The 23,961-nt window shown below is 44.7% G+C and overlaps 3 protein-coding genes across 4 annotated transcripts; 1 reads left to right on the top strand and 2 right to left on the bottom strand.

Annotated features, from left to right (window-relative positions):
• Nucleotides 1–1,562: 1,562 nt before the first annotated feature.
• LOC124660103 (F-box/FBD/LRR-repeat protein At5g56420-like) lies at nt 1,563–3,756 on the top strand (the record flags this gene model as incomplete). Its single annotated transcript, XM_047197895.1, has 3 exons — nt 1,563–2,351; nt 3,117–3,260; nt 3,373–3,756. Coding segments are annotated over 3 exons (1,317 nt in total), but the record flags the coding sequence as incomplete, so codon positions are not given.
• A 2,818-nt stretch (nt 3,757–6,574) lies between these two features.
• On the bottom strand, nt 6,575–14,030 carry LOC124695847. 2 transcript variants are annotated; one of them, XM_047228665.1, is made up of 14 exons: nt 13,703–14,030; nt 11,972–12,343; nt 11,415–11,674; nt 11,209–11,286; nt 10,368–10,439; nt 10,174–10,278; nt 9,946–10,086; nt 9,255–9,440; nt 9,100–9,179; nt 8,399–8,471; nt 8,230–8,331; nt 7,615–7,726; nt 7,154–7,238; nt 6,575–7,062 (listed from the first exon to the last, which is right to left on the bottom strand). In XM_047228665.1, exons 1-14 carry the CDS (start codon nt 14,013–14,015, stop codon nt 6,882–6,884), a joined length of 2,160 nt encoding a protein of 719 aa, XP_047084621.1. In that variant the 5' UTR covers nt 14,016–14,030; the 3' UTR covers nt 6,575–6,881. The 2 variants fall into 2 exon arrangements, with proteins under 2 accessions (XP_047084621.1, XP_047084616.1); XM_047228660.1 differs by having other exon boundaries at nt 11,415–12,343.
• Nucleotides 14,031–14,844: 814 nt separating this feature from the next.
• On the bottom strand, nt 14,845–20,374 carry LOC124695865 (110 kDa U5 small nuclear ribonucleoprotein component CLO-like). Its single transcript, XM_047228673.1, has 10 exons — nt 19,575–20,374; nt 18,386–18,454; nt 17,118–18,311; nt 16,937–17,035; nt 16,668–16,826; nt 16,338–16,423; nt 16,054–16,252; nt 15,799–15,909; nt 15,496–15,702; nt 14,845–15,399 (listed from the first exon to the last, which is right to left on the bottom strand). The coding sequence occupies exons 1-10, from the start codon at nt 20,340–20,342 to the stop codon at nt 15,301–15,303; spliced, it is 2,991 nt and encodes a 996-aa protein (XP_047084629.1). The 5' UTR covers nt 20,343–20,374; the 3' UTR covers nt 14,845–15,300.
• Between the last annotated feature and the right edge of the window lie 3,587 nt (nt 20,375–23,961).

The raw sequence follows: 23,961 nt of genomic DNA on the forward strand, positions 1-23,961 counted from the left end.
CACCTTGTTTCTTGCTGCCCGCCATGGAAACAACAACGCTGCAATACAAAAACAGATGCCATGATAATGAGAAAAACTCTTAGTGAAATCAAAATAACAATGCCTTGGTTGATATATCAAGCCCAACCAAGAATCACCACTGTAAAAAGGAAGAAATCAGCATCAAAACAAAAAAACATATGCAGGAGTACAAAAAAATGAGTTCATCATTCCCTAAACACAGGAAAAAAAAGAGGTGGGTAACTTCAGAATGTATCTATTGGTTAAACGTTGAGATACTTGTTGATGAAAAGTGAATAAGTGGGTTGATAAAACAAACCCCATAACGAGGATTTGTGAACCCCTATAAAACAAGTCCCATGATCTCTGCTTTCTCCTGCTACAATTACCATATAAATTGTGGACAAAAAGCAGTGCAACAGGCCAAAAATCATAACTACAATGAACATTGAAATAGTGAAAACGCAATTTACAGCCGATCCCATAACAGAGATTTGTGAAAACGAGGTACGAAGCAGGAACCTAGGCGAAGAACAAAATACAAACCAAAAAACAAACCCTAGCCGGAACAATCCCTCGCCGGACAAAAACAAAAATCCCATCAGAAAAATAATCCAAGGTGGAACAATCCCTCGCCGCACAAAACAATACCGGCCGGCGAGACCCAGATAACAGAGGTTTGTGAACCGAGAGACGGATCAGGAACCTAGGCGGAGAACAAAAATCCACCCAAAAAGACAAACCCTCGCCGGAACAATCCATCGCCAGACGAACACAAAACCCATCAGAAAATAAATCCGCGGTGGAAAACAAACCCTCGCCGGACAAACAAACCGGCCGGCGAGACCCAGATCTCCCCACTAGATCCAGTTGGAATACTAACCTTACAGCGCCGAAATCGGCCGAACCTTGCTAGTGAGCCGAGGGCGGGAGAAATCTAGGTCGCGCACTAGCCACGAGGAATCGGAGCGTCGACTCCGCCGTCGCCGTCGCCGTCGCCCTCTCCGTCGGGGCTGAATGGGACGAGAACAGGGGAGAGAGGATAACGGGCGGAAGGAGGGAACACCAAATCGATTCGAAATAATTCGAAAACGACGGGCCGAAAAGGGAAAGTCGATCGGTTACCAAAAATAGAAATAAGCGTGACACGCGTGACGCGGCGAAAAGGGAATTGCCTTCGCGCTGCCGCGCGAGCGCTCCGCGCCGACAAGAATCGCGCGCTCGAGCGATCGGTTGCCACGGAGGGGATTCGTTGTGTATGGTATTATGTTGCAACGGGTTTTAGCCAGTTTTCTTTAGAAAACAGGCCAGCTCTTTTCTCCTGCATCTACGAATGGTAAAGCTTTTCCCTCAGTTTTGAAAAAACAAAAGGAAAAGGCATTTCTTCGTTTTAAGCGTGAGCTCCGGCATCCGGGAAGAAAACATCCTCTAGAACATTCCAGGTTGGTCTAGACCGCTGGGCCGCCGCTCCATTTCCACCAAAATCAAACCAAACCCTCGCCTCGCCTCGCCTCGCCGCCATGGCCGACGGCGCCGCCCCCCTCTCCGCTGCCGGCCGCCGGCGGGACCGCCTCAGCGCCCTCAGCGACGACCTCCTCCACCAAATCATCACCCAGTACCTCCCCGTCACCGAAGCCGCCAAAACCGCCGCCCTCGCCAGGCGCTGGCGCCACCTCTGGAGCTCCACCCCGCTCGTCCTCCGCGACGCCGCCGTCCCCGAGCCCGCGCGCGACGCCCTGGTCCCGCGAGTCCTCGCCAAGCACGAAGGCCACTTCCGCACCGTCGCCCTCCACGACCTCAGGCTCGCCTCCCTCGACCGTGAGCTCCCCGGCTGGCCGCGCCTCCTCGCCGCGAAGCACACCCAGGAACTCCACCTCGCCAACCGTTGCCAGGCCAACGACATCCTGCCGCTCGTCCCCGCCGACATCCTCCGCTGCGGCTCGCTCGAGGACCTCCTGCTGGGCTCCTGGGCGTTCCCCGTCGACCTCTCCCGCGGCGCCGGCGTCTCTCTTCCCAACCTCCGGCAGCTCTCCCTGGTAACGGCTTCCATAGAAGACCGAGACCTCCAGCACCTCATCACCGCCTGCACCGCTCTGGAGATCCTGAAGCTCGCCGGCACAACAGCCAAGCGCATCCACCTCTGCAGCCCAAGCCTCCGATGCGCGCTCGTTATGCTGTCCAGGGACGAGAACTTGGCGGTGGTGGACGCGCCGCTGCTGGAGCGGCTCGTCTTGTTTCTGCCTGCTACTCCCGCGATGGTCAAGATCGATCATGCAGCCAACCTGCGGGTGCTCGGCCACCTGGATACAAGACGATTTCACAGGCTGCAGATCCGCGACACCGTCATCGAGGTACGTACGGCAATACTGCACTACTGCTATCTCTCCATCTCTCTCAGCTTATGCCATCCACCTCGATCCATTCAGCATCTTCTCCTCTGTGATCATAAAGTAGCTAGTCAATTGATTTTGATACTATTGCTTCTTGGTGCACCTCAATGCAATGCAGTCTCTCAAAATTATTACATGATCCATCCAACATAATATTTCCTAGAAAACTTGATGAGTAATGATGTGGACCTTCATTTATCTTTTGAGTGCAAGTAAAGCAGAAGAATTCGGAATTACCTGCAAATTGACTGGAACCCGCATCATGATTTGCAGCTGGTGTAATGGAACAGGCGAAAACAAGTTTTGGGCATGCATTTTTTATGGAGGTCTTAATCACTGCCTGCTGGAATATTTGGGAATATGTTCAGAGTGGAATTGCAAATTTGTACATGACATCTCTTTGCTGCAACATAGGATTAAACCCAAGCATAAGGATAGCCTGCTTTCTTGAATCAGGACTCTGCCTTAGTGTCTTCTTGTATTTTTTCTAGTCTAGTCTTTTCCTTTATGTACATAGGACTTGCTTTTTGGGTTGAGTACGTAATAAAATTGCTGTGGGGATGTTGCCTCACAGTTCACGGTCAAAAATAAAATAAAATGGTGTGGACCTGTCTCTCAAAGCTATAGATTACCCGGTACATTGATCCATCCATCATGATATTCCCTATGATAGTAGAAAACTTGATGATTAATGATCTCTGCCTGTCTCGGTGGACTGCATTGCAGCTTAACACAATGGCGAGTACAACCACTGCGATTCCAAGCGTCAGGATATTGGCGGTGACTGTGAATTTCGTTATCCTCAGGGAGGTCAAGATGTTGGCCAGCTTCCTCAGATGCTTTCCCAACATTGACACTCTGCACATCGAGGTAGCTGCCGGTTACTTCAGCCAGACAGTCGTTTTTGAATGGTATCTAGCAGCTAGCCAGCACCATGTATATATGTAACTGATCTTTTCACGCATTGGTTCACATTTTGCAGTCTGCCCTGCATGATCCATCTGTAACTGCCAATGAACACAGTGCGGAGTTTCATGCCAGATTCTGGCAGGAGGCAAGTCCGGTTGAGTGCTTGAGATCACATGTCAAGAAGATGGTCATCCACGAATTCCGAGGGGATCAAAACGAATTTGAATTCCTCAAGTTCGTCGCCATGAATTCCCAGGAGCTGCAGTCTTTGCATGTTGTGTTGCAAGAAGAAAACACTTCTTCCACTGGCAAGGTGAACGACACAAGAGAGAAATTGCAGAGTCTACGGTTTCAAACAGGGGTTTCTGCAGTGCTGCTGGTGTTGCCTAAAGAGGACTCTATGTCGAGCATGCAGAAAGCAACCGATCTTACATTCGATGACCCTTTTCGCTTCTGAATGCATAGTTAATGCACCATATGTTTTTCAAGATTGCTCCGCTCCTTTTGGGAAATCGCTGACTGTAGATCATGCTGTTTTGTGTGTAGGCATGCTTCTCCTGAGATATGGCTGATTTCAACTAGCATGAATACGTAAGTAGTCTTGAAGTTAGAACAAGTATCCAAAAACAAGTGTTATTTTCCATGTGTTGGTATTATAACAGCCATGTTCTTCTGAATATAGTGCGCTAGTTCTGTAGCATGTCTTAGGTGCCATTTGCTTTGCTTGTCAAATTTTGGTCAGTGTCATCAGATGTTCAGGGTATGATGAGCTTTTTTGACATATTACCTACCTCTTCTCTGTGCATTGTAGTGACTGGGATAAGGATTTGTTCTTGTTTAATGCATCAGCTTTTGTAGACATGAGCAGGATGGCAAATGCTTGTGATCCCATGCCGTATGATAGCTCGGCTAGCTAACTTCTTATTGTCCATCAGAAGCTGATCTTCTGTAGCTGTAAGTACAACTCTCAAAGCTGAAGCCATGTGTGAACATTTAACTGGGTATTGTGTTTCTTTAGGACGACTGGCTATTCTGTTGAAAGTGAGCAAACCTGGTGCTTGTGACCCTACTTAGTGTTTGTGCATCTGGGAATCGAAGTTATCTGTTCTTTCAGCTAATGAAATGTTGTGGGCTCACTAGTGTTTGCAAGCAATTCCTTTCTTCACAAGTGGCACCTGACGCTGCCAAGTGAAGCTGAACTGGTACTGTCAAATGGGGAGGAAGCAAATATAGTTCAGTCTTTCAGAAGCCCTTCTATCCGTGCCTGTGTACTGCTATGTGTCATTGATTTTGGTAATTAGCAATTGCTAGAATGTGTAAAACTAAGCCTAAAACTCCAGCTCTGCAATTGCTTATCCTGATATATAGCTGATTTCAACTACCATGAATACGCAAGTGTAGAATCTACAAGTTATTATCCAAAAACAAGTGTTATTTTCCATGTGCTTGTCCAGTATCTATGTGTTGGTATTATAACAGCCATGTTCTTCTGAATCTGAATACGGTGCACCAGTTTTGTAGCATGTCTTAGGTGTCATATGCGTTGCTGCTGTCAATTTTGTTCATTATCATCAGATGTTCAGGGTATGCTGAACTTGTTTCGGGATGTTACCTACCTCATCCCTTTGCATCATAGTGACAAGGATAGGATTTCTTCATTTCTAATTGTATCAGGATCAGGACACTGGCAAATGCTTATGATCCCATGCCGTATTTAGGTTTGGCTGGCGTGTTGTTTGGATGCCATAAAAACTAAATATCAGTGTCCAATCTCACATATCACTATTGGTCAGGTATTTACATGATCTTGCAGTGTATTTGGATCAAATAACCTGAATGGTATTTGGATGAAATAACCTGAATGGTGACAAAGATAAATAGCGTACGTGTTTGGTTGCCCGCTATCATTTTGGGCGTTTTGACATCATGGCCCTGGGAGGCTGTGCAGGCTTTGGACCAACGGCGGAGCCAGGAAATAAGCATAAGGAGGCCAGACATTGAGCACAACTTAAAATCCAAAAAAAAATACTGAATATATAGGGTTTTGTTTTGTCACCGTAGCAAAAATACGTACCTCCATACTCTTATTAGATACTGAGAAAATAAAGTGGATCATGGTTAATGATGCAAGTGGGTTAATAGTACGAGTAGAAAAAAATACTGAGTATATAGGGTTTTGTTTTGATGCATTGATAGAAAAAGAAGTTTATATGTACATATTCAAGAAAGAAATATTTCTCTGATACGTGAAGCGTACCGGTCCTCATACATACGTGCATCCCGAGACATTGAAGTATTTTCCTTAATCATTATTCATTCCAGTGTTAAACAACCGGCCAATGAGATAGACCATGGTTAATGATGCAAGTGGATCAATATTAGGGTACCCTCTACCCACTTTAGTCTAAAAATGAACTAACTTTTTTTTATAACATCATCATATTTATTTCATTTTTTGCATCAAAGAGGGTAGAGTGTATCCTAATAGTGACCCATTTGTACCTCTAATCATGGTGGTTATCATGTATGTTCAATCGTGAGACCCTGTCACTGCCTTTTCTTAAAGGAAAATATCTCATTCGGATATTATCAAGCATTTTGTAAGATTGAATCTGTACTGGGTAGCCACTTGTGAGACGTTTAGAACAATATAGTTTTCACTTAGTTGTGATGTATCTTTTAGGGACAATATTCTGTTTCATGTGCTCTTGGATTATCCATAACAGTAATACGTTCATGAATATTGCTGTGCAGCTCGACGTCTAGCCTATGTTGTAGATTTGACATTGCCACGCCTGAATGCTGACTGGTTCCTTAAGCCTTACCACCTAAGATAGAAAATTTTCTACGCTGAGGTAAGATAGGACTTTTTGGATGGATTGTGAGACACGCTAATGACTGACTAAAAGCGATGACAAATAAAATAAGCACTTAAACTTGCTTGTGTTTGGTATATAAGAGCTGTAGCTTTGTAGGATGGCAAATAATCCATTGTGTAGGTTGTCAATGGTACAAAAGCAAATTTCTCCTTTCCTTACAGTACCTATTTCCATCTGCACCTCTCTTGTTTTATTTTATTTTTTATCTGGCTAAGAATCTCCACCTCTGTACATGAGTTAATAGACAAACTTCAGTTGTATTGTGCCAAAATGACACAGTTTTCGGACTGCAAATTTAGACTCCCTCCATTTCCTTTTTAATTGACTTTGATTTAGTATAAATACTGAATCAGTGTCAATTAAAAGGGAACGGAGGGGGTAGTATGCAATTCTATGTGACTGAGATTCAGGACAGCTTAACATCTTTTTAGTGAGCACAGCGGCTTCACTTGGCAGTGCCAGTGCGTCAGGTCCCATTACTTCAGCATTCACAAGAAATGCTTACATACAGCAACTCATTAGCTCAAAGAAGAGAAAACTTTCCGGCTGAGATGCTCTAGTCTAGCAGTCAGTTGGATCACGACTCCAGTTGCAAAAGGCAAAAAAAATCCCACTCCATTGTCCAAGAAGGAGAGCGGTATCTACATAAGGTGATGCTATCCTACCAGACTTCATGTGCAGCAACGCATAGCAGTCTGGCAGGTCAGACTGGCAACGTGTTAACCAGCCGGGACAACATCCGGCACAGCCTGAGGATCATCGTGCGCCCCGGCTGAAGGTCCCTGATGGAGGCCGTCAGCTTGTCCACGCTTGGCTGGGACAGCGTTGTCTGAGCTTGGCATACCTTGATCGGCAACTCCGATGGCTCAGCAGGGTAGACCGCGCTGTTCCAAATTATTAGGACATATACAGTTGTAAGCAAATAGCGTAGAGATGTAAAGGTATCTAAGCTCTGGTTGGTTTCGCTGGACTAACCGGCTCAAGTCTGTCATGTCGATGGTGAAAGCAACCCTCTTGGCGCTCTTGTAACTCATGAAGCGAAGGCTAAAGATAAGTTGCCCTGCTTGAAATGGTACAGATTCAGAGTTATTATTACACAATTGCCAGGTCAAGAGAGCACTACAGCAAGCTCACAACTGCTATCATGCCACTATCTTTTTAGTTTTTCCACATCAAATACTTTCATATATAAAATCCAGTGAGAACTATGATAAATCGTAACTGTTGTCTAGATCGAACAAAATCCTCCTCATTTCCAGGTGTACCTTCAGCAGTCAAAGCATGACGACATCTACACCCTAGCCTATGGACTGTCTGCTTACCTCCTTTCCGTAAAGCAAAATAGCAACTAACAGCATAATCTTGACGATTTGTCTGAAAATGGATGTGCATGCAGCCCCATTCTAAAATACAGAAGTAAGGGATAGAGAGGAGACCTGTCTGGGAATCCATGCTGAAATTTGCAGAGGTCAGATTCAATAACTCCCCTTTAGCATCATCAATTTCATCTAGGACATCAACAAGATTTCCCAGAAGCAAACTTGTTTCCTGCACAAATACGTGGGGACAATTAGACTGAATTTGTTATGTCACTTCCAAGACATGGCAGCTGTTTTGGACTTTTGATAAGCGCACACGGTTCTGAACTCACCCACCTATGTTCAGGCCCGGCTTCTACCTTAATTTCAAAAGTTAGGGAACCAAGTCAAAGCTAAAAGCCAAGTGTCATAATACTCAAACTGACACAGCTCAAGGTGAAAACATTATAGGCATAAACACATAACTGCAGACTACTATACCTGTCTGTAATAACATTCTGAAACTACAAATTCATATAGAAATGTCGTATAAAATGTGTCTGCTGTCTGTGATACAAAATGTAATGCCCTCCAATGTCTGCTTAGGGCACACAAATATATTTCATATGCGACTTCATATGCTAGCCATTGCGGTCTCAAAAAAAATATTAAAACCATTACTTTAACTTTACTCAAAAGGGTTAGTCCAAATTGTCTCACATCGAAGAACTTCAAAAGTAAAAGCAAACTCACCATTGACTTCTTCTGCAAGGATCGCAAGTCACTAAGTCTTTGGTTCTCCTCAGCTTTGAAAACAAAATTGAATGCCACCGATGCATTCAAATTTGGGAATGCCTGACCAAGGGGTGTATCATGAGATTCTTACATACAGAAGAAGAAAAGATCAGTTTCCTCATCTCACCTGTTCTATTTTGGATCCCAACAGCGAGTTACTCACAAATATGGTTGACATATCGCTGATGTTTAAGATGATCCTGCCAAAGGTACAGTAACCAAACAAGTAAGAAAGACACATGATATAAAGGGAAGACTGTGTTTCGCTGTTGGCTTGTTGCTACCAAATGTTTTGCAAACTAACAGTCACTAGCAGGTGCAAGAGTGGCATGAATTTGTGCCTAGGCTCAGGGTTACACACCAACAAACCTCTGACATGGGGTTCATTCTACTACTGCAAAGTTTTACCTGGTTGAAAACAGGCTTTACATTGCACAGAGATATCCTTGCAAAACACGGTAAATACAAGAGCTGCAACTTGCCATTTGCCAAGTCCATGCAGGTTCATCAGTAGCATACAAAAAAACTAAGGTTTGAAGCACATTGAGCCAGTTAAAGTCAGTAATTGGTTTGTAAAAGTAACCTGGCAGTGTCCTGTTCCACAGTGGATTGGGAATCATGGCAGTGGCGGAGCCACATGCTAGTTGTGTAGTCAATTGACTACACAGTTTTTTTGGTACACAAGTAGAAATCGTGCCAAATATTATAAAATATTAATATATTTGACTACGCAACTTTAAATTGACCACAAAAGGTTAATGTTCTGGCTCCACCACTGAATCATGGTTGCTATACTATGCAAAAGGGCAGGTGATTGTAGGATAGTACCTTTGGAACAGCAAATTGTGATAGTTGAGGATGACGTCACGCTTATTTTCTCTTTTAACAATGTCATTCAGCGTCCAGAGCTGAAAAACAAAAATAAATGTAAGTCACTGAAGGGAGAAAGTATATTACGGTAGATCTAAGGCATGCACTAATACCGATGCTTGCTGGCTGATGATCTGACGCCGGTTTCTCATCTCCAATTGCTCTTCAGCAACCCTCACGACTTCGCCAATATCACCTTTAATGTTGCAAAAATGTTCAAGCGAACTCTTAAGCTTCTCTGCCTTCTTTTGAACCATGCTGAGTACAAGCTTCTTTTCAGCAATCCTAGCATGTACTTCCTGGGGAAACACAGGATATGTTCCTCATAATTGTATGTGTGAGAGAATACATGAAGGTATGCACAAGTACTATACTTAGCAAATGCGAGTATATAAATAGATGATGGTCAAAGCAACTGAATTTACGGAAAAACAAAGGATAAACAAGAATAAGAACAAATGAGAGAAGTGAAAGTAAGAGCCGCAGAAGCAGTAGTAGCACTGTTACAGCAAGAAGTATTGCTACTGATAGTTTGATAGCCAGAAGTAATAGATCAGCTTCATGAAACACAACAGCAACTAAACAAAATATACACTGTCCAATTTCAGATATTTTCGGGTTGTCCAGATGACTGACTCTTACAACTTTGGCAAATGAAACAAGTATAATCATTTGAAAGGAATGCCTGACGGTGTCATATATTGATATGCAACACACACACACAAAAAAAAAAACAGTGCAGGATCTAATACTATGGATATGGGACCATAGTTATGCGAAGTACAGTGGAACGTGGTGCTGTACCTGTGCATTGATCGAAGTTGCTGCACCAAGAGGGCCTCCCTTATCCTGTGTAGCACCCGCTGTTGAACGACGAAGCTGTGAAATCTTGGATTTCAGATAGCTGCATTCTTGAATTCCAACATGACATAGCTGTGCTTTGTTCTACGCCAAACAGAACAGGGGTAAGCTAACTGCACTGCACCTTAGAAACCATCAAGAGGGCTGAAAGGAAGACGAAGAAATCCCTACTTGCAGTTTATCCAGTTTAACAGAATTTATTTGCAATTTTGTCTTTTCATGTAAAAGCTTGTCATGGAGACATCTTGCTTCAGCTAGTCTGGAATCTTGAATCCTCTGAGTTCAGAAAACAAACACATCAGATAAGTGGAAGTAATTTTCTAACAGTGACAGACAATATGACAACTAAATGATGGATAGCATACCACAGTAGCAGCAAGTCTCTTATATTTTCTAGCCGCATGAATCTTCCCCAGCTTATCTCCGAACATATCAAGCTTCATTAAAAAAGAAACATACATCAGATACAACAAACTCACGCTGCATAGAACATTTCCACGAGACATCCCGGACACTAGATCATAAGGTTGAAATATCGAATTGAACACATTATAAAAAATAAACCTCGCGGAAAAAAGTTCACAAAAGAGGTTTAGAGAACTATAAATTCTGAATAACAATTAACAACTTTACTCTTTTTTAGATTGCTCAACACATGCAATTAGCAACTGTACTCAAACTCCAAATAAGCAAGTAGACCATATATCCATATCAGACTGATATCTAGAAGTCTGGCTAAACTGGTTGAGAGAGTAATTCACTCAGGAATTTGCAGCTTCCAGATTTGAGAATAGACATAGATAGTTTGAAAACAATCAAACCGTCTTTGAACGAATGGTGGTCATCTGATTGCAGAAGTAATCATGAATTTCCTTTTCAAGCCACCTCGGCTGTTTATTACAGAAGATAATGCTACCTCAAATACTCTTGAGAATTAAAGGATAATGCATGTCAAACACATGAATCGTGTCACTTAGAAGACCCTAACTATGTGGAGCCAAGGTTAGTCCGAAGGATGACAACATATTTTCCCAAGTAAATCTAAGGAATAACTAAGAACCGTGATTCAGTTTCTGTAGGACCTGTTATTGAAGCATATTAAAATAAAATAAGACTACTGCAGTACTGCAAGAGTCTCTGAAGTATTCAAAGTGAATGAACAGAAGGGAACAATAGCTTAGTCCCATAGCAGGGCAAAATGCATACCTGTTGTGGGTTAAGCTTACTAATAGATGCTGGGCAAATTCGCATTTGCTTCAGGGAACTAGATACGGTGAACACTACCTGCACGAGGAAAACACTAGATTTCATATAGAGACTAGTCACTCTAAAGTTCAAACATTTTGAAGAACAAGAAACATGAATAACTTCAACAGTTTGGACACAGTTAAACTGGCAATATTTAGTCTTACCTTGTTGCAATCATCACCTAATGATTGTGCACTATCATGAGGCTCACTCTGATTTTCTTCTGCCATACGAGAAGACAACGATACACAAGGAAGCTGTTTCTGTGATGTTATTGGGCTTCTTGGTCCCTTTGCTCTTTTTTCTGGCAACGCATGTTCAGCACAGACATTTTCTTCGCTGCTCCTTTTTCTTCCACTACCATCTGAATCCATATGAGAATTGTGTTCACGATTGGGTAGCGCAAGGACATTGCACGAAGTATCTTGAAACTCAGTGGCCTCATTCAGCTCCTGCCTTGGAGGAGCAGGTGATTCATTAAGCCTGAACTTTAGCACATGGCCTAGAGCTGAAATTCTTTTCCCATGTTTCCTAAACTCGCTCCCCAAAGAGCCTGCCTCCTGGTCCGCCGCATTACTAGTGGAATGAGGAATAGGTGTGAAAACTTGCTGCCTTTTGGAGCGTAGCGAAGATACAGAGCCTTGTGAAATTGGCAGCGGCTGAACTAGTGTTCTCGGAGTATGTAGAACAGTTTCCGAATTCATGATTTGGTTAGCTCCATCTTTAGGAGACTCGGGTTCCTGGACCTCTTGCAGTAAATTGTTCAATGTGGGTGACAACTTAGTGTAATCATAACGTTCAGCGTTTTCTGCACACAAACTCATGTCAGTTAACCCATCCCGGCCAGCACTCGATTTTACAGACTCGGATCCCTTCAGTTCCTTCAGTGGTGTTGTAGATTCTAAATCGGGTAACCTTAGACTTCCAGCTGAGTGTGCTGAACAGTCATCTGGAGGAATAAGATTGTTATAATGCATAGAGAATGTGTGGGAATCTAAGGTTTGATCATGGTAATTATCCTCTGACATTCCAGAATCTGATGGTCTCCCCGGTTGAATAAAGCTTGTTGAGACAACCCCAAAGAAGTTGCCATCTGTCAAGACAACGATCATGTAAGTAAGAAGATATAGCACTTCTACAAAGAAGTTGCCATCTGTCAAGACAACGATCATGTAAGTAAGAAGATATAGCACTTCTACAAAGAAGTTGCCATCTGTCAAGACAACGATCATGTAAGTAAGAAGATATAGCACTTCTACAAAGAATAATTGATTTGTCATTGCTGTAAAATACCACAAATCGTAGCGACATTTCAAGGGGGAAAGATATAGTGAAACTGCTAGCATGTATGCATTCACAGTGTGGTTTGAAGATCTTACTGAGCAGACGCTAACAATATCTGGCACTTACTATATTAAGCAATTCAAATATCCAAGACAAATATGTATTCAGCAGTCTATCAGTCAATAGTCACTTTCTGCACACTCTGTTGGATACGCAAAATGATTTCGGAACCCAAATTGCTCAAATTCTAACAATAAAGCATAAAGGCAACCTTAAGTAGTCCCGATGATACACTCGGCATAAGACTCAACGAAAAGCTATGACATCATAATAAAAGGATAGTCTCCATCTTGGACCAAATCCTAAACTAAAACAAAGTCATTATCAACAACAAGAAAAGTACCCTTGCACCCCCCACCCACTACTCACAGGTATAGCATGTACAAAACAAAAACGATCAGCTTACTAAGCGCGTGAATAGAGCGCCATGAGGGTGTATCTCGTTTCGCACTGGTCAAGATCTTGAAGCTAACAAGCTCATGTCTTAACCCGATTTCTTGTGTCTGCAGGTTCGGGGAGGCGGCAACGATCGTTCCCGCACCGTTGGCCATCCAGTCCAGACCCCAGGAGAGGCCGTCGATAATCTCTCACTCTAAGGTGCACCTCACCCCCAATTCTTACTAAGCTAAAAATGCCCCAGCTAAATCTTGGTTCCAACAATTAAGTAAGCAAAAAAACAAAACCCTGAAAGCAACTAAAATTAATGGTTATGTCTTGGACAGGGAGATGAATTTGTGGATCCTAAATAATTTGAACTAAATCCCCAAACCTCGGGGAAAAAATGTAACTCGTTCCAACAGTCCCAGAAACATAAACAAATGACACTGGGCAACCCTCCTTCCCTGTTCAAGACTTAAGGTCAGCCTTAACATAAACCATTGAATTGAGCACTTAAGCAGTTAAACTGAGGTGAGGAACCACTCATAAACAAACATAAGCTAAAAAATGGCTTGACAAATGCAGCGATCTGAGCCTCAAATTAATGCTCAAATTAACTGTATAGAATGCAGCACTTGTGGGAGGCTCGAAATGTGGGCCGGTAATAAAATAAAAACGAATTAATTCGCCCAGGAATCCGGCGAGACAAACAAACGAAGGAGGGGGTTACCTCCGTCGAAGGAGGAGAGGGACCCGGCGGCGCTGGCGGGGGAGTCGGAATCGAGATCGACATCCCCCAGGAACCCGAAGGGCGCGCGCACGAACTCCTCGTCTCCCTCCTCCGTCTCGTCGCCCTCCGCCGCCGGGGACGGGGAGGGGGAGGCGGGGCGCTCCTCCGGGGGCGTCTCGAAGTCCTCGTCGCGCTGGAACACGTGCACGGCGGTGGTGTCCGCGAAGCTCACGCGGCGGGAGCGCTTCCGCGCTATCGTCTCGTCCTCCGGCGCCGGCGACTGGAAGAGGCGGCCGCCGCCGCTGGCGTCCATGGGAGCGCGTGGGGAGCTTGGGTGACCGCGGGCTAGGGTTTTGGGGATTCGAAATGGTGGGGAAAGACGACGGGAGATGCGGGTTTTGGAAACGGGTTGAGAAAACTGACAAGTCGTTGGGTTTTCACTTCCTCATTTGGAGAACACGCGTAACGTAGTTGGGTCAAATCAACTTGAGAGTTGAGACGAACACGCATTTTTGTCTAAATATGAACTTTCGACTTGTGGAATATCTGTCAACATGTTCGTGGATAAGTTACAGATACAAAAATGTACTAGAAGAGCCTACATGACACCTCTAAGAAAAGACTAGCATCACGCAGTTGTCATACCCATATGATTTCATAATTCTTGTCGTAAATTCACATGTATCTAAAAAAAAATGTGGATTTATACATCCGAATCTGTGATAAAAAAAAAATTATGAAACAGAGGAGTGCTCGATAGTTTTATTTGTCACAGCACTAAACGTTCTTTTTTTAACTGCATGCTGCAGTTCAGTCGGCAAACTGTCAGATACAACAATGTCTGGTCCAGAGCTAACTTTGCCACAAGCTTAAGCAAAGTATAACTCACCATACAGATTTGACTAACAAAATACTCCCTAGTTATCAAGTTAAGTGACACAAGGCACCATATCATGTTATCAATCAATAGTTGGTGGGACACGTACCTAGAAATCTAACATGCCCAAGATTATGTGTTGAAAAATGCAATTGAGAACCAACAGAACCTGACACACCAGCGCACAAGAGTTCACAACAACAACAACAACAACAAAAAGGCACATTACATGCACTAATCCCTCGGGATAAAATCACAGATCAAATAGGCACAGCAAGAAACATAACTATCCTCCAGAAGCTGAATAAGGTGCTCAATGCTACATCGGTTTTACGAAAGAAACAAAGAGAGAATCAAACCAGCAATGCCAACATCATCGCTGGAGATGCCCTCGCCTATCAAATGTCAAAACTAGTCTCAGCTCTTGATCGTTACACTAATTGGTTAGATGCCGTAGATGTTAGAGCAATAGTACATACATGACAGACAGCTGGTGCTCGGTGTATGATAATGTGTTACAATAATAGACAAAGATCAGAACGCAGCAGATCCAAGTGCAACAAGTGTGGGCATTTGCATCTCTTGGAAGATCGCCAACATGGTAGCCCCAAAAAGAACTTGATCGGTTTCCAGTGTGAAAGGAAAATGGACCACTGCATCATCTGAAGATCATGTCATGACGCTATCCTAACAGAGGCAACCGGGGCTTCCATTCTTTGAACTACATCATCTGCAAGTGAAGATCTGCAGCCTGCTGCGCCAGCTCATTCATCATAGCCTCGTCAAAGAACTTGTTGATGCTAACATCCTCGCTCATGCCCTGGAAAATGGGTGTACATACGATTAGTTCTACAATCAGTTTAAGAGAGGATATTATAGTATGTTTGTTCAGTATCTAGATGTACGTATGTCTTACCTTCCTTCGCCTGGTCTTTACCATGAACTCACGGGCTAGGTGCTGTATAGGTGCCGGTTCCAGAGGCCGGAGGGCAATGTTCTTGTCAAGAGGGTCGCCAGGAACAATAGCCCAGTGATCAAACACTGACACACAAAAGGCTTGTCCCTGTGTATGGTATCTGAGATCTGTCTCAAAGCCAAAAGACTCTATGACAGGTAAAAATGCCTGACAATTACAAAAACAATACAGTCAGCAAGAGTCATGCAGGTTTAACTTAAGGTAAAAAAAGGCTGAATTCAGAAGAAAAAACATGTTTCGTACCTTCACAACATATACTGGAGTGCCTGGCTTGGGTACATCGGCTGTCACATGACCACGTCGCCGAGACAGGACCGTATATATAGCAGAGACACAGTCAATTGGAGTTTGGATCTGCCACAGACATCAGATCAGGTCATCAAACCAGAATTTCTTTTAACCCAACATGATAAAGCAAATATAAAATATGTACGCATTGTTCTAGATAACAATGATAGGTCTATTTTCAAGAACCAGGAGTCTGTGACTGTGACTAACCTCAATATAATAAACAGGCTCCATGAGACGAGGATTAGCCATCAAAAAGGCTGAGTAGACCACCCGACGGGCTGTGGGGATTATTTGACCACCACCACGATGCAATGGTTCTGGAGCGATGTTTGCATTTAAGATCTTGAACTTCACATTCCTAATTGGTTCGTCACACAAGGGACCTTCTCTAGCACCCCACTGAAACCTGTGGTTAGGGCAATAAATAAAATGATGGCACTGACAAAGATTCTGAGTGAATTTTGAATTAACAGTACAGCAGAGTACCCTACCCTTGGACAATTGAATCTTTGACTGCATTTAGCAAGTTCTTATCCACCTCTACCGAAAGAGAGTCATCCAGTAGAATGTTAGGACCCTGTATGTCAAAGTAAGATATGTTCAGTCCACAAAATGATGGGATTCTGATATGGATGAAACTATAAACTGATGATCTGGTGGAAAGTTTGTGGCATATGACCAACTCAGCATTAATTGCAAAAACATAATCAGCAGGCTGGCGGGATTCATACAACTCTAATAAACAGATGAGAGAACCCAACCAATAAGACCCAACTTGTTACATGCCTACTGATAGGTCAATAAGCAGTTTGCCATCTTACCTGCTTATCAGGTCCAAAAGCCCATATTGACCTTGCTGCAAGCACATCCCACTGGTAGCGTTGGCGAAAGAAGTCGGTGACTTCTTTCTGTCTGGAATCAAGACTAACAAGGCCATTCTCAATATCTTCTGCCAAGCCCTTCTCTAATGGTTCAGCTAACTGCAAATTTTGTCACAGACATAAACAAAGGCCACAATTAATTAACCTTGTATGCTTATTTACCATCATGAAGAAAGAAGGGCACAAAAATCCCTGAAACAAAATCTAACCATGGTAATTTTGTTCCTCTTGTTGGGTGTTTCAGCAAAACATTTCATGGAGGAAGTATCAACAACTGTTTCACAAAACGTCACAACTGGATCTGCAACCTGTGTACAAAAAAGGTAACAAAGTAAGTAAAAAAAAAGCTTCAAGAAAGAAGAAAAGGCAAGTTAAGTGCATTGTTTATACCTTCACTTCTACTTCAGAGTAGAGCTCTCTGAGGTCCTTCATTATAGAATCCAGATATAGCTCGCCAGTTCCAAGGATAGTGTGTTCTCCTGACTCTTCTACCTTAGTAATTGCAAGAGGATAGCTCTTGCTGATTTTACGGAGACCTTCCACCATTTTAGGTAGCTCACTTGGGTTAAGAGGCTCAGCCGCTATTTTTACAACAGGCAAGGTATTGAAGCGTAGAGGTCTAAATATGTACACATCATCATCCATGTGCATAGGACATATGGTTGCAGTTTTCATGATTGATGCATCCACACCTTCAATAAGAACCCAAGAACCAGCAGGGGCTTTACTTATTGGAACACGGTACCGTGCCTGATAGACCCACAACTTGGTGACCTCTTTGACAGTCATGTCCTCCTCATCATCAGGAGAATAGCCTTCTCCAAGGACCCGGACAGTCTGACCAGTCTGTATTGTGCCACTATAAACTCGTCCAAAGGCATCAAAGACACTACAGTCAGGCTTAGGATACAGTTTCGTAACATTGACCATAAGGGGGCCTTGAGAATCACATTTCTTCATTGCATCCACAAGTGCTGAATCTTGTTGACCAGTGTATATGTGTTCTATCTTCCTTGCTGCAGCATCTTTCACGTTAGGAATATTTTTCACTAACATGTCCGTAAAGCCAGTAGCAGTGCCAAAAATTGAGCGGCAAGCAAGTCTTAGCAAAGGCATAACATTAAGTTTATAAGCTGCATTGCTCAGTGTCACACCCAAATCAGCAAGAGTTGATTCAACATTTCTCTTCTGCTCTCCGACAACCTGACTATAGATTTTGTACAGAGGCTCAAGGATGAACTCAATGAATGATCTGTTAGCTCCTACTGCTGGTGGCTTCTTTTTGAAGGTTCTAGAGGTATGGTCATAATACAAATCACCCCATAGACGAGATGCAAATTTCTCATGGTCAAATGGTATCCCATGAATCTTTAAATAAAGATGAGCAAAGGATTGCAAGGTAAAAGACCAGCCAGCAGAACCACTCGCAAAACAAACATTTCCAGCAGCAGGATCTACCAGTTGAGTGCCACCTACTGTGGTAGAACAAGATGAGATTAGATCGTTGATTGTGTCCAGTGTATGCCGTAGCTTGAAATATGCATCAGTTGGTGGCAGCTTTAGCTCTGTTATTAGTCTATCAACCTGCAATAACACAATGGAGTAAACGTCAGTTTCAGCTTGCAAGTGAATCAAGAAGAAAACAGCTGGAATTGTACCTTGTTAATCACAACAACGATGGGAAGCCTTTCTTGGATTGCATGACGAATCGCCCTCTCGGTGTTTACCTAATCATCAATGCAGGTACATAAATAACAAAACTCTTGATGCTTCCGATAAAAAAATTGAAGCATAGCTTCAGCACTTCATTTCTGGAAATGCTTGTATGCATGCAGCCAAGATACTATTTTAGCAGAAGAAAAAAAATTAAACAACAAACTTATATACCTCTAGTGCATGTTGCAGATTTGTACTTCCTCCGATCCATATTACTTGATGCTAAAATGGATGTATCTACCACTAAAATGTGTCTATATACATCCATTTTAGCATCAAGTAATATGGATCAGAGGGAGTAGTTTTTTATTTGAGCAAAAACAGTATGGAAGTTCATAGGTTTGCAGGCTTAAGCATATAAGCTCACTGTCGAACTGGGTTTAGCTAATACAATAAGAACAAGCTTAGAACAGAAAATCAGGGTGGCACTGACTAAATGACAACGTTTTTCTTGTCAAGCCCGTTATTACTTTGTTCGAGTTTTATGATAATGTGTGTTCCATCTATTAAGAAGACACAACAGTGGCAATGATAAAATGGTGCTGACAGTTTCAAGAAAAATAGGTTTTCAATATTAACTCTATTGAGTTATCAATGCCTTAGAAGCTTTAATTGAGCATATCTTGAACCAAAAGAATACAATAGAACAATGACACAAAAGAGAATTTTAGCTTTTTTAGAATATTAGCACTATAGGGTTGATCATGCTTATCATCAGCAGGTGCAGCTGTTAGTGTCCCAAATTCAGCACCAGCAAACAACTTCCAAATTCTACCTGAATAAGGAGTTAAGCTTACACAAACCAAGTTCAAGCAACATACAATTTATTTGCCTTCAAAACTGTTGAATGCTGGATACCTATTGAGTTATCAATGCCTTGCAAGCTTTAATTGAGCGTAATAAGTTAAGCTCACACAAACCAAGTTATCAATGTCATTGAACTTGTGAAGCTATTTATGTCCAAATGAATTACGCTGAGCAGACCATATCCCTAATTCAGCCCAGTGCAACTACCATATCAAACATAAACAGTGGTCACAAAACTACTAATTCCAGTTGAATGCTCCTACTTCGAGAGGTTAATCCATCACTAGAGCAGAGATGTATAAAGCAATACGATCAGTAAATTACCATGACGCCTTCAGCAGCGTCGACAACAAGCACAGCCCCATCCGCCAGCCGGAGGGCGGCAGTCATCTCATCGGAGAAATTAACATGCCCCGGCGTGTCCATGATATTGCAGAGATACGACTTGCCGTTTCCCCCCTCGAGCACAAGCGACATGGGCACGGCCTTGATGGAGACCCTGCGCTCCTGCTCGTCGACCCGGGTGTCGGTGAACCTGACGTGGCGCTCGCCCTCGGAGTCGAAGGTGTCGACCTCGTGGGTCTGCTCCACGAGCATGTCCATGAAGACCGTCTTGCCGTGCTGCAGGTGGCCCACGAGCGCCACGTTGCGGACCAGCAGCGGGTTGGAGGCGAGGCCGAGCACGAAGTCGGTGGACGCGTAGGTGGATGTCGCGCCCGCGCGGGTGCCCACCTCGAACTTGACGTCGCGCGGCGGCGCCACGATGGGCTTCTCGAGCGCCTGCTCGTCCTCGTCCATGACGAGGGCTTCGACGCCCGGGCCGTAGACCTCCTCGGCCGTGGGGTAGTACTTCTTGTCCTCGGCCAGGACGATGGCGCCCTGGGCGGCGGAGGCGTAGTCGTCGTCGTCGTCGACGTCCATGAGGGCGGCGGGGCGGCGGGAGCTGGGGGATCCCGACGGGGAGCGCGCCGGGGACGGGGAGCGGGACTGCGTGGGGGATGGGGAGGCGGCGGCGTCGGAGTCGTCGGCGTCGGAGTCGGCCAGCTCCGGGCCGATGTAGTTGCCGAACTCGTCGTAGAGGCTGTCGTCCATGGCGGCGGAATCGGCGGCGGCGGCGGGCTAGGGTTTTGGGGGCCGCCGGGAGGGGGCGGGGAGGTTTGAGATTTGGGGAGAGAGGGCAGGCAGGCAGAGGCGGTAGAGAAAGAGAGGTCGAAACCGGCATACACATGTGCGAGCGATGTGGTCCTTTGGATCGGGATCATGCCGCTCACCAGCAAACACACGAAATAGCACACGACCTATTACTCCGTGAGTATTATTTTTTGGAAAGAGTTAATAACACTGCAAGTACACAAACTTGTCTCGTGAGAGCAAATAGGTACACAAACTTGCAACTTGTGGTAAACTGGTACACAAACTTTAATTGTGGGTGCAAACTGGTACAAAATGCTCCTAGGACTGACACGTGGCTTGGTATTTTTGTGAAAAAGTCCCTACATGCATGTTGTCCTTCCATGTTCCCTTTTAATGTCGCCGGATGGATTCTTCCGTAGACGCGATGCGTACTTGCCATGCCTTGATGCGGCGCGCAGACCTTAAATCTTGTTGCTGTTGTTGTGTGTCTGGCAAGAGCATGCCGGCGGCGACGGGTTGAGGTGAAGGCGGTCCTCAAGGATCTTTGTGGCCTTGGGCAACGCGTCGCCAGCGGTCTGCGCCTGCTCCTTGCCCGACGTGGCTGCGCACACCACCTGCAGCTCCATGATCTGCTACGCCGAACGCTGCCCCTGCTTCGATATCCGCTGCAACAGCATCAGCCTCTTGGTGGCGCCAGAAAATGCCACGACTACTCTGTTTTGGCCTAATTCACGGACATGGGAGAGATTTCTCTGCAAATTGTGTTGGTGAAGAACAATAGGGCCAAAAGCCAACCGAAAAAGGAATCAATCGTTTGTCTGGACTGGAAGATGGTTTTACTAGAAGCAGTAACAGGGTAGAGCCTAGATGTGGAAAACTTGCGTCCAATCAGGCAGGATCAAATCACTCCAGTTTTAGTCCTGATTTTTTATTTGATCTGAGCTCTCGCACAATGAATCTATCCCATCCTCAATCCTATCTTGTTTTGCATATTCTTTGTAATGTGTTCAACTGACTGACTTGCTAGTTTGGTTGTCTTACTTTCAGACTGCAGAAATGGTGAGGTGTGTGTGCAGGCGCAGCGTCAAGAACGCCAGCGCGGCGGTCTTCGGAGCGGATGCCCGGACAGCCGGAGTGCTCCCATTCATTCCACTTCCCCCTGCATCCCGCCCACGGGCGTGCGTTTCTCCTGTGCGCTCTATTGAGTCTTAACCGGTTTGCTCCACGCCGTGGCGCCATGCCCCGTTCGGCTTGCACCTGGGCATCGACACCTCCATGCACCGCAAGCACAAGACCTCCGAACGACTGCGGCGGCCTCAAGACGCCTCCGCCCTCCTCCGCGGCCTGAATAAGCCTCCGACCTACTCGGCGGCCGGCAGCCCCATGGTGTAGGAGTAGGACGAGGACGATGCCAAGTTCGCCTTGAACGGCAGTGGCTTCAACCCGTCCTGGAGGCCGACAAGATGACGAGGATAATGCGGTGGGTAGGGACGACGAGTTTAGGAGCTTCTTCGCGCACCTGTTGCGCCCTAGGACCAAGCTGGCTGTCACCCTGGCATCGGAGGCCGCACTGGTGTCGTCCTGCCGGCGAGATTACAAGAGAACGTCGAAGGACATGACGGCTGAGAGAAAAACATGTAGGGGTTTTCCATAAAAAAACTCAAAGCCACGTGTCATTCCTGGGAGCATTTTGGACCAATTTGCACCCACCGTTAAAGTTTTTGTACTAGTTCACCACAAGTTGCAAGTTTGTGTACCTATTTGCTCCCACATGACAAGTTTACGTACCATAGGTGTTATTAGCTCTTTTGGAAATGACAGCCGACTTGGTGAGACTTGAAAGCTGCACCTCGAAATATGTCCCCGTTTCCACACAAAAAAATATCCCCGTTATATTAGTGTACAGCAAACTAACCGTACTCAATATTTCAATTTTTAATTTGGACTATCTCCATATTATTACATCCTTGTATAAGAATAAGATGCACAATGCAAGTTTGAGAGACTAAGGCCATATCCAACGCAGAGACGCAAATGTGACACCTTTTGTGTTCTATTTGATCTGTTTGGGTGGCAGCGCTGATGCGGGTGGATAGGACGGTGTCCGGGTGTGACGTGGGGTAACCGCGGCAATGCTCACACATGATGGTCTTGAGTTTAGGGAAAACGGCATGATGGTGGTTTCGGTACAAACACAAGACACATGAGACAACGAGGGTTTTACCTGCCTTCAGAGCACTAGAGGAGAAACTTTACATGTTGCTTGTTGTTTGTATTGATGATGAGATTACAATGTCGTCGAGATTAGCTGTGGTTTAGCGAGTCTAGGGTTTTTGTTGCGTGATGTTGTCTTCTGTGATTGCGTAGGTCCCGCTATTTATTATTGATCGGAGAGGTGTCTCGATCATGTCCATAGATTCTCAAACCTGTAGGGTGATACGTCTCCGACGTATCGATAATTTATTATGATCTATGCCATATTATTGATGATACCTACATGTTTTATGCACACTTTATGTCATATTCGTGCATTTTCTGGAACTAACCTATTAACAAGATGCCGAAGAGCCGGTTCGTTGTTTTACGCTGTTTTTGGTTTCAGAAATCCTAGTAACGAAATATTCTCGGAATTGGACGAAATCAAGACCCAGGGTCCTATTTTGCCACGAACCTTCCAGAAGACCGAAAGGGATACGAAGTGGGAGGACGAGGCGCCGCCACCATAGGGCCGCGCGGCCAGAGGGGGGCCCGCGCCGCCCTATGGTGTGGGCCCCTCGTCAGCCCTCCGACTATGCCCATCCGCCTACTTAAAGCCTCCGTCGTGAAACCCCTGAGGCGAAAAACCACGATACGGAAAACCTTCCAGAGACGACGCCGCCGCCAATCCCATCTCGGGGGATTCTGGAGATCTCCTCCGGCACCCTGCCGGAGAGGGGATTCATCTCCCGGAGGACTCTACCCCGCCATGGTCGCCTCCGGAGTGATGAGTGAGTAGTTCACCCCTGGACTATGGGTCCATAGCAGTAGCTAGATGGTTGTCTTCTCCTCATTGTGCTTCATTGTTGGATCTTGTGAGCTGCCTAACATGATCAAGATCATCTATCTGTAATACTCTATGTTGTGTTTGTCGGGATCCGATGGATAGAGAATACCATGTTATGTTAATTATCAAGTTATTACATATGTGTTGTTTATGATCTTGCATGCTCTCCGTTATTAGTAGAGGCTCCGGCCAAGTTTTTGCTCTTAACTCCAAGAGGGAGTATTTATGCTCGATAGTGGGTTCATGCTCGCATTGACACCAGGACGGTGACGGAAAGTTCTAAGGTTGTGTTGTGCTCGTTGCCACTAGGGATAAAACATTGGCGCTATGTCCGAGGATGTAGTTGTTGATTACATTACGCACCATACTTAATGCAATTGTCTATTGTTTAGCAACTTAATATCGGAAGGGGTTCGGACGATAACTCGAAGGTGGACTTTTTAGGCATAGATGCGGTTGGATGGCGGTCTATGTACTTTGTCGTAATGCCCAATTAAATCTCACTCGTACTTATCATGACATGTATGTGCATTG

Source organism: Lolium rigidum, chromosome 1 (genome assembly GCF_022539505.1).
Source record: "Lolium rigidum isolate FL_2022 chromosome 1, APGP_CSIRO_Lrig_0.1, whole genome shotgun sequence".
Taxonomy (NCBI): Eukaryota; Viridiplantae; Streptophyta; class Magnoliopsida; order Poales; family Poaceae; genus Lolium; species Lolium rigidum.